The sequence below is a fragment of the Nelumbo nucifera genome, chromosome 1 (assembly GCF_055504915.1).
Source record: "Nelumbo nucifera cultivar China Antique chromosome 1, China Antique-T2T, whole genome shotgun sequence".
Classification (NCBI taxonomy): domain Eukaryota; kingdom Viridiplantae; phylum Streptophyta; class Magnoliopsida; order Proteales; family Nelumbonaceae; genus Nelumbo; species Nelumbo nucifera.
The window spans coordinates 180,938,705-180,949,624 of NC_142649.1; the positions used below are offsets into that span (position 1 = coordinate 180,938,705).

The window sequence follows — 10,920 nt, forward strand, 5'->3', positions numbered from 1 at the left end:
ATTTACCCTGAACCGAGATTTACACTCTATTTGCATCGTTTCCAAACACAGTCTTAGGGATTGCAATTTTTCCTGTCCCCCATTGGGTATTAGGGCTCCCCAACCGGATTGGGTTGGATATGAAAATTGCTTTATACATGTTGGATTATTATTGGGTTGTGTATAAAAACTGCTTTATGGTTGGAACTTTATCATGTAAAAAATAATGGCATGCAAATCAACTTAAATATTTGGGGTTATTATCCAGCATGATGCTTTTGGCTCAAGCCCCCCAAAAAGTGTGGTGGGTGTTATTTGAGTTACATTTATATTCCATTAAATTCAAATAGATGTTAATCAAGTGCTAAATCAACTTATATATGGGCTCCTATGCCCTTCAAGCCCAAAGTAAGATTTTAATTAAGAAAAAAAAAAGGAATTTGAGTATCTCATAGATCAGGGATGAAGCTCATTTTTCTCCTTGATAAGAATTGGGGACAGGGAAGGGAGTTACTTTGAAATTGGGTTGGGGATGAAAAGTATATTCCTTGCCCTGAATCCGCGCCCCATTGCCATTCTTAAAACTCACATAAATTACCTCTATAAATTGAATGGCTCAATTTTTGAAATAGGCTTAATTGAATGCAATAGGCTGTGGAGCCAATGCTAATGGCCCACATTAGTCATAAAATACATAATAGGGGTTACAAACATTCAACCTTTTACTATGGGCCTTACAATATGACAAGAATGTTTGGCTGTACCATAGTAGGGTCTAAAAATATAAAATTGATCACCTGGAGTTCAGGAACTGAAAACATAAGGCTGCGTTTGGAAATGATGCAAATAGAGTGTAAATCCTGGTTTAGGGTAAATCTGCACTCTGGCTTATTTTTGCTTGTATTTGGTAACATTGCATTTATGTATTGACAAATGACAGAAAATAATTTTCTAATGCATATTTATATGGATAATGAAATGTAAAAGTACATCAATAAAGAATAAGTAAATTTGTATTCAAGTGGACTTTTGATAAAAAAAGGCTTATACTTTATTAGAATTCGTGTTTGTATTCATTACAGCTAAAATTCTGTTTGGTAAGTGGATAAATTTGTTAGTGCAAAACTAACCCAACTTTACAATTTATATGAACCTTTTTACACTCTACATATTTGCATCACACTTATAACAAATCCTAATTAAGGAGCAAAACGTATGCAAATCGCAATAGGAATATTTAAAAAATTTTAACCTGGAATTTTTTTTCACATATCAAATAAAAAACAATAGAAAATAAATTTTACCTGAAGGAAAAACCCAATGACAAGCAGTTGATTGCTAAACCCTAGCTTCCTATATCTCTCAACAGTCCGGGCAAGATGGTATGACTGTCACACTAATGTTTTTGCAATGCCAATTGATTCTTTGATGTGAAGGATGAATATACAACTGATTTGCACACCTCTCAAGGTGTCTAACATCCCAATAAAGGCTGGTTTACAACTAGTTTGATGCTTGAACAATCAATAATTGAATGTGCTTATTAGTGGGGTTTTTCTTGGCAACTACTTTGCTAATACTAATCAATGGTTGGGGAAAATGGTTAGAGCAATAGGGTTGAACATCCACGACCTTTTTTTTTTTGTTTAGGATTTAAGAAATCCTAGAATAATCCCTATTGAATTGGAAAAAATCATGCACAAAGTTTCCTAACCAAACTCTCCTACTAGTTAGCTATCATAAGTTTTAGTCTAAGTAGACCTTTGACTCGCACCAAACCAGCCCCAAGAGCATTTTTCCAACTCGGAATAATGAGGGAGAACAAACTTGTATGGTGTGAAACCCATAGTAGTCTACTTAGAACCAAAATGAAGAACCCCACATAATAGAAAAAAATAAAAATCCTAAATGAAGTGGAACCCACATAAATTCCTAAATGAGGGAGAAATGCCTACTATTGGGCCCAATGTGTCTTGCACTTTATGTCTAGGATTTGCCACCCTCAAAGCCCATACCCGTTGGTCCTAAGTGAAAGGTGTCTATCACGTAAATGGGTCTAACAAACACTTGCAATATAATCCCTCTTCCATTAAGGCCCAACACTAAAATAAGGGAAGAACTTAGTCCCTACTCGTAGAAGAACCAATGTCATGCTTCCTACTCAGATGAATCTTAGAAGATCTTTGATTTTAAATTAGTTTATTGCCAGTAAACTTGGGTATTCATTAGAGGAAACATTCCCTGAACATTCACTGTCTGATAGAGTGGCGGAATAGTTCTATCACAATAATCACCCACCATAATTCATCAATAATTGCTCCAACGTATTGGCTCTGAGTAATTAATTTGGTTCATTGGTTTTTCAGTTTTTTTATATTTATAGTATATATTATAAATATATATAATAAAAAACTAAATATATATATATATATATACCGATCGAACCGACCGATTCAATTAACCAGATTTTTTTTTCTTATTCACCTCTCTAATAGTACCCATTATTATGTGCACAATCTAGAAATTCCACCAATCACAAAGTATAAGAATCTTTTTGAAGTGTTTCGATTCAGCATTTAAATTACATACCCATTGAGGATTGACACATAGAATAAACGTATAATAAACTTATTTTATTCAATATAATAAATGCAGTTTACATGAATATTGGACTCAAAGAACATACATTGTCCAACATGAACCGCTACACTTTTTTCCTCAGAATTAGGTACATACAGTAGCAATCAATGCGTGACAATTATCAGGTTTCAATTCCCCAACAACAATTTATCCTTCGCTAGGGACCCGTTTATGGTTAGATTTATCTCTGACTCTGACCTACAATTACAAGGATCTGATCAGCATAACTCTACTTCCGGTACCCGCCGGTGATAATTAAATAACGTTTCAGAATCCATACCAAGTTACCATTTTTTTTTAATTATTTCTCACGCCCAAGCTTTTATTTACATTTTAGAATATCAAAATTAAGTAGGTAACATGGGCATCTTCATTCAGCTATGATTCTTCATTCCTGAACTTGGCCATTTTGGCAAGCTCGTCCACAGCTTCAACCAAGTGATCAAGCCTAGCCACAAACTCTACAAGCAATGAAGTGAAGGTAGCGAGTGACAGGGCTGTGGTGCTCTCTAGTGCCCTCATCCTCGGGAGGTCTTCGCCGTTCGTACCTTCTTCGTACGAATCCACCTCTCTTGAAGGCCATGAGTAAAGCCTCCTCTGCTGCTTCTTCATTGTCTCGTGATAGGATTCAGCCTGCAGACCAGCTGCAGCTGGAAGGAGAGTCTCAGAGGGTGCTTTCTGGAGCGTGGGATTCAGGGGCGGCTCGGGGCGATTGCTACCTGCTGGCTCTGCTGCTAATTGGCCGGAGAAGTCAGAGGCGGAAGAAGATAAAGTGTTCGACGGTACGACTCTGCAGGGGAATGACTTGGAAGAGTAGTCAAGCAGATCATGGCTCGATGTGAGGAGGTAGGAATGCATGTCTATGGCACGTTGGAGGCGTTCAGTCGAGCTTTGAACCCTCTTCAGTAACGAGGTTCGAAGACTTCGTTTCATGTTGCTTATGTCGTTGCCCAAGCTCCTTATTAGCTCTGCTGCTTGGCTGCTGGCCTCCTGGATCTCCGGTTGAAAGGTAATGCGAAGGTTATAGGGTGCCTGAAAACGAAACAAATTAAATACTCGTAAACCAGTTTCGTGAGTTTAATTATATATACACATCATTGTTTCTATCGGGGAGAAGAAGAAGACCTGAATCTCAGAGTGTAGGACACCATGAAGCGCCATGACCTCGTAGGCGCAATATCGGAGTACGGCCCCGACTTTCACATATTCCGACCATGGGTAGAAGAAATGCCTGAACCTGCCATGGGGCGGCTCCCATTTCGCCGAATTTGCCTACAATCATATATTAACATATATCGATCGATCCCAACATCTTCAGGCAATCAAAATGATCAAAATCAATGCTTACAAAAGAGAAAAAAGGGTTACCAGATTATCGAGTTTCGCCGATGAATCCATTGTCTCTCGGCATTTTCGGTACGCCGGCTCGTCAGAAAATTCGTCCATGACGTTCTTTGCGAAGTCTGGGCGATCAGACCCATCATCTTGTAAATATTTTCTTACACACTCTGCAGGGATTCACGCAGATAACAAATGTTTAGGGCATGCATTAAGTAATGAAGTTGTTTGAATACAAACATATATAGTAAGGAAGAAATTGACGGGGGCCGGGATGGATTATAGGCTACCTTCAAGAGAGTCCGCCACTGAATTGAAGCTGTTGACAAGCTCCTTGTGGAGTTGCTCCCCTGCCCATATAGGGAAAATGAAGACGTTTACTAGAACTGCCACAAACCCTCCAATGGCAATCGAGTATAACCGATCCATGGCAGTTCTGATCGGGTTTCCCATCCGATAACCAGACATTATTATTAAACAGAAGGTTAAGAGTGTAACCCTGAAGCCATATTCGTATGGGACCAGGGACGGCCATAACTTCATGAATGAGGTAATAGCACCTGCATGCCAAAGTAAGGATCAATCACAGAGATCTAGAGAGATCTAGAGAGAGAGAAAGAGAGTTCAAGTGTTCAACGCAGTATATATACGTACCTATAAAGAAGATGCTGAAGCCTATGATTATAGGTTCAGCAACATGACCGGTGCACAAAGCAACTTCGGCAACGGCAATCGCAAAGATTCCGGCAAGTAAGCTTCCAATTGCTCGGTTGAATCCTCGGTTAAACGTGGCTCCTTGAGGGATTTGTGACAATGACAAGAGTTAGGGGAATGTATTCCTAGATTCTCCCTATGCAAACAGTGGATACATGCATGCATGATATATAGTCATACTTCATACCTACGTATGTATATGCATCAATCATATCATGCCATGCATGCAATACATGAATGTACATACATGCATACATATATATATATAGATATGAACCGGTCATATATACATACATTTATACATACATACCAACTGTATATTCGAACATGATGGCGACAGTGAGGATAGCCCAGATGATGTTGGTGCCTCCGAAAACATGATAAGTTGCCCGGAAAAGTATTAGCAGCGACACAAGGAGAACTGCAAGTCCCACCTTCAGTGAGAATGTTACTCTATTGCTATCTTCTTTTGCGAAGTTCCACACATTCCGAATCCATTCTCTAACGGAGAAGCAGCCTCTGTTACCCGATTTCTTTTTTGTCATTTCGGGTTGTTTCACTTTGCTGGATGCCGGAGGAATGTCGATCTCGATGCTACCCTTTTGGCCTGATTTTATCATCCTCGATGCTTCTGGCGTTGCTCCGGCCACCGCCGGTGCTAGAGCCAGAAATGAGGAGATGAACTCAAGACTCAAGAGTGGTAGCTGCTAGTTAGCTCTCTGCTACATGTAGATATGGGTAGTGAAGAGATTGTGTGTGTCGGGGAGTGTGATTTAAAGAGCGAGTTTGGCTATGGCCATGTCAATAATGCATCTAGTGGGAGAGAGCGTGTGTAGATCCGATATGATTATCATAAAAGAAGAAGAAGAAGAATAGTACCAACAATGGAAAATAATAGAAGAAAAGATTGACTGAAAAACTTGGGCACAAGAGATGCTTAACCTCAATAATTGTTTCATGGATGGATAGAGAATTAGAATCAAAACACCTCATCACTCATGGCGGATCAATTTTGTATTTCCACATTTTTTTTTCTTTATAATAATAATAATAACTCAGGCTTCTCGAGAAAAATCCATCATATATCAACGACTTGGTGGAGAGTATTTTTTGTATGATGCTCTGTGGGTTGGCTACGTATATTTTGTGTCATGAAATCTACCTCAAACCGATCTATTCTATATTCTCTACCATCATCCGCAAACTTTTACCCCCAATTGACGTTCATATGCGCCCCACAACGTCCCACAACACATATCGGCCATGTATTGGAAACATATTCCGATGATGACATCATCATTTTTAATACTATTATCGGGAGATGTTCTCAATACATGGCGGGATGTGTTTTGTTGGACGTTGTGGGGCAGATCTGAATTGGAGCTGGTCATAACATGTGGAGGAGCCCTTGCTGCCCCGCCAACATGGTAAGATTAGGGTTGCAACTTAGGAGGGGTTTATACAAAAAAAAGGTCAGATATTGGGTTGGATTGGGTTAGGATTGACTTTTGTCAACCTGATTTACGTGAGCATAATTCAGTCTAGGGTTAGAATTTGTAAGCCCAAAGTACATTTTGGATAGGTGCCAGATCGGAATTGATGTCAATTCATGGCGAGTATGGGTTTTTGACCTTTTGAATGTTTATAGTTTTGCAGTGGAAATCAGAAATCTGCATTGGACTTGTCCATATTTTTCGTTGACTTAAAGGTTGCCCTAACCCTACTCAACCATTATTAATATACATATGTATCATATTCCTAGAGGTATAAAGTGGGCCGGGCCATGCCGGCCCGCACTTGTGCGGGCTGTGCCATGCTGGCCCGCGGGCCGTGCCACCCTCTCCAATGAAAATTTTGGGGGTCGGCCCAGGCTCGTGCCGGCCCGTGTCATGCCACAGGCCTGGTTGGTCCATGGGCCGAGCCTTGGGCCAGGTTGGGCCGTGCATCGGGCCAAAACTATTTATTTAAGAAAGTTAACAAAAAACTTAAAATTTTAATTTTATATGAATTGTGTGTATAAAATTGCTTATATATACAATTATTAAATAAATTAGTATAATAAAATAAAAAATATTATTTTATTAATATATTATATACTATATATATTATTATATAATTATAATTTATATAAAATATATAAATAATATATATGGGCCGTGTTGGGCTGTGCCGGCCCACGGGCCACGGGTGGCATGGCTTGCTTAGTTGTACCGTGTCGTACCAGCCCGTGGACCTAAAACCCCAAGCCCAGCACGGCCTGCACGATCGTATTGGGCCTAGCACAACCTGTGGACCGTCAGTCGGATTTACACCTCTATATATTCCTGCCATACACTATCAAGATTCATTTATCTTGACTAATAAATATATATATGCTTATATGGCCATTGATTTATTGGTATTGATTTTTCATTTATTTGAAGAAAGTGTTTTTTTTTTAATTTTCTTATAATAAGTGATTTTAATTCTATAATTTTATGTTTTATTATTGCTGATGTCATGGTATTGCATTTTTAATAGGAAATCTACCATTACTTATATATACTCTAATCATTTGAAGGATTCAACTATGATACGGAAAAGATATTATATCCGAAAAACTTGTAATCAATTATTGTGGTATTTATTAAAATTCATGAATAGCTCTTCTAGTACCATGTTTTTTTGGTATTATAGATTTTCACTCATTTGAAACAGTCCTTTTTTCTCAGTTATATATTAAGTAAAATAACCAATAAAAACATCAAACAAGTCCATATAATAAAAAATATGTTCAATATATAGACATGAACAAGATAGGAGATGGTCAAGGGATTTTAGGTTGGGTTAGGGTTGGCCAAACCCGGCTCAACTTGCACCCTATCTAAGATCTATGGCTTGGCCTATTAACTAATGCCACAACGCTAACTAATTTGGTTACAGTTCTGCTTGAAGAATCACTGGAGAATGGGTTATGATTCAAACTAAAATGATTCCTTTTGAAGCTAAATTTCGTAGCTTCAAAGAATCAAATCTTAAAATGAATAATGAGCCCAACCAATTTTCAAAAATTCAAACTTAGAAGTAATTCTTAGAATAATTAATCACAATATCCATTGGAATCAATTCTCTGGAAGCATCACAAACACAGCCTTAGCGGCTCCTCCAAGTGAAGGATATATATAGATTCACGTATACGCACCTTGTAGGAAGTAAATTCGTCTCAGCCCCTCAATTGTTGTTTCTTGAAAAGGTTTCTGATGGAAACCTAACAAAGGAAATTAATAACTTCATGCAGATCGTGTACTACTTGACCCGATTACTAGATAACACCATAACTAAACCAAAGGCAGCTTAATTGATGAGATGATGATTCATTTGTTACGTGCAACTCAAATTACAATGCAAATCAGACGGTCAAGATCAATGGCCCACCACCCGCTACTTAACTGTCCTAAATTCTTTCTGTTTTCTTCCCCAAAAGAAGAAAAAGAGAGGAATATCTAAGAACTGCATAAGAGTTAAAACTAGTGGTTGAGACTGAGTAGCTGCATCGACCGGTTGTATGAAAGAATAACTTCTAACCGAATAATGGAATGCTTTAACAAGACAACAAATTCTAAATAAAAAAACATATCAAGATCAAAACTTGTGTTATAAATGAGCATCTGGTTCTACAGAAGCCTCTTCTCACTTTGAAGCAAGCATTAAGTACTTCTCTTCTTCACCTGGGAATATATTATTTATCCTACTAGGACTGATATGTCTCTTACCTTGCATCCGTTTGTCAGAGATACACAACTTGCAGCTAGCAATTAACACTACTGGATTTTGATTCTATCCAATAAGTCACCCTAAAAATTTCTCTTGTGGCAACCTCCTTCCATTATTACCTCACCTATATATATTCTTTAACTGAGTTTAGCTACTAGCACTAGTGTTCCTTCAGAAATATTCCCGGAAAGTCAAAATCTTCATTCCAATTTATTTTATATATTGATACATCTCATCAAAAATATTACCAGAAAAAGTGGTGGTGGAGGTGTAATTAGAAAGGTTGATGGTCGTTCGTTTGCTTTTCCAAATTCCTATGGCTATGCTACCTCTCTTCAAGCTGAATTCCTTGCTCTGTTGGTTGGTCTTCGGCTTTGCCACAATAATGGTATTTAATCAATTGAGGTGGAGAGTGACAATTCAAGTCTAGTTGATGTAATGAATGACAATAAAACATTCCCCCCCTGGTCGATTTTTTACACATTGAAGACAATTGAAACAATGCTTAATAGCATGGATACTGTTTTTATGCACACTCTTGCCAATAAAGGTATTGAGGATAACAGATTGGTCATATTAGCTAGATGCCATCTCTCACCTTCCTCAACCTCTCATTACTCTTTGTTGAGGAGGATTAATATATCAATGTTCCCATATTGTTTTTAGATTTTTGGGCTGAATTTGTGAAGGGGAGGGTTTGCAATTCTCTTGGTTTTGAGGCAAGACGGGCTATGTCCTCCTCTGTTATCTTCTTATTTAGTCTTTGATGATAATGGTTAATAAAATTTAAGATGGCCGCCCCACCACCTGAAATATATTTTGGGGTTTAAAAAAAAAATACCATGCATCCTTGAGTTAATAATCAAGTGGGAGCAGATGGGCCTTAAAGTATTGATATCTGTTTCTAACTTTCTATCATCACCACTTTTAGAAACATGAGAAAGCTAAGATGGAGGAGATTTATTATTACATGTGATGTGGGTGAATATATTCTGGTTCTGGCGATCGATAAAGAAGTTGTTTTTACGACTGCTGGCGAAGATAAAGGAAGCTCTTTGGCCTCTTGTAGTGCATGTACTCTCCCAAGCGCTCAGCTCATCAGCTTGCGATAACATTATTCCCATCTCGTGTTAGGACTATTGGGAGAGGAACTTATCACAAGATACTATATGTGTGATGATGAGCCATGCACAGTGCCTCCACTAGGACAACGTCTTTGCTCTGGTCAAGTCTCTCGGGTGGGTCAGCGGAGCATCCAGCAGAAAAACCCAACACCCCAACCCAATATGTGATAGCAGCCATGATCGATGGCGATGTGCACTTTGGAAACAAGAGTTTCCCCAAAGGATGGGCTACGATCTATTGAGGGGAGAATAAATTAAACATGCTGAACGTGTCAAAATGTATATATGCTATTCTCCTACAACCAGATGTGTAACCAGCAGCAATGACTTTTACCAACTAATTACATACTGGATGCATGAGCCGTACAGGGAGAAGGATGGTGATCATGCTTGGTTCCAATTTCTTTTCAACATTAATAGATGATCCACACTCCACAGAGAAAGCTGCTCCGAACCCATTAATTAAAGCTCTTCCGATCCCTCAAGAATGCATGGGTTGAGGGTGCATATATCTCAGAATTCCAAAAGGGCTAAAAACATGCATGAGACAGATAAGATCGTGGTTGTAGACAAACTGGCGAGTCCGATCGGGAGCAATGGTGGATTCCCAGCAAATCCATTGGATGTTCGACCTTCGACGTAACATGAAAGACACAAAAAAGAAAAAAGCAAAGCAGTTCTCTCTAGCTGCTAACTGCCTCTACTTTATAATAGACAATGATTGATGCATTTTAAGTGGGCCAAGCCACAAAATCAAATTCTTCATTTGGAGATGATGATGACCCAACAATCCTTGAACTTGAATGGTGGTAGCTAGTTTCTGTGCCCCTTTTCCCTAAACCCTCCAAACAAAAAGAAAGTGCGTAGAATTGCACAGGTTCCATATGTTACAGAGTTTAGAGAGGAATATGAACAAGCATATATTAGTACGTACGGGACACAGGGTTTTTCAAGCTTGAGAGTTGAGACAACCTAGGCTTCTTAAAATATGATGCCCATGGCCGTCTACCTGATCAGGACAAATTCGGAAGATGTATTTCACAAGGGACCCTACAAAAGAATTCGGATGATCAGGCTTACTCGTACAGCATCAGGCATGTAGGCGCCGAGCAACTAATCTCAGCAGTAGGCCGGCAGCCTGAATGTCTCACTCCAAATTCAGTCTGCATGTCCCTTTGGATCGATGACCAAACACACTGAACCGTCCATAAAGGCATAAACTATATCAGAAGTTAATTATGGATGGTAGTTTACATACGAACACGGTTGACACCAGAGACAAGTGAGAAATCTCGAGGGTTCTCAACTCCGGTACGTTTTCCCTTTATTGGGGGTCATCTCAATCTCATCAATTATTTAAGACACCAAAGAA

At 38.8% G+C, this 10,920-nt stretch overlaps 1 protein-coding gene across 1 annotated transcript; it reads right to left on the reverse strand.

Moving 5' to 3' along the window:
• Positions 1-2,586: 2,586 nt before the first annotated feature.
• On the reverse strand, positions 2,587-5,520 carry LOC104600420 (aluminum-activated malate transporter 9-like). The gene is made up of 6 exons (XM_010263346.2): positions 4,982-5,520; positions 4,612-4,752; positions 4,248-4,517; positions 3,988-4,127; positions 3,745-3,891; positions 2,587-3,651 (listed from the first exon to the last, which is right to left on the reverse strand). Exons 1-6 carry the CDS (start codon positions 5,289-5,291, stop codon positions 2,998-3,000), a joined length of 1,662 nt encoding a protein of 553 aa, XP_010261648.1. The 5' UTR covers positions 5,292-5,520; the 3' UTR covers positions 2,587-2,997.
• Between the last annotated feature and the right edge of the window lie 5,400 nt (positions 5,521-10,920).

Excerpts from the sequence above, each read along its gene's own strand:
- LOC104600420 (XM_010263346.2), bottom strand. The coding sequence starts at position 5,291 with ATGATAAAATCAGGCCAAAAGGGTAGCATCGAGATCGACATTCCTCCG. Across the intron at positions 4,518-4,611 it reads CTTCAGCATCTTCTTTATAG|GTGCTATTACCTCATTCATG; the intron begins GTACGTATATAT and ends TTTGGCATGCAG. Across the intron at positions 3,652-3,744 it reads TCCTACACTCTGAGATTCAG|GCACCCTATAACCTTCGCAT; the intron begins GTCTTCTTCTTC and ends TTTCGTTTTCAG.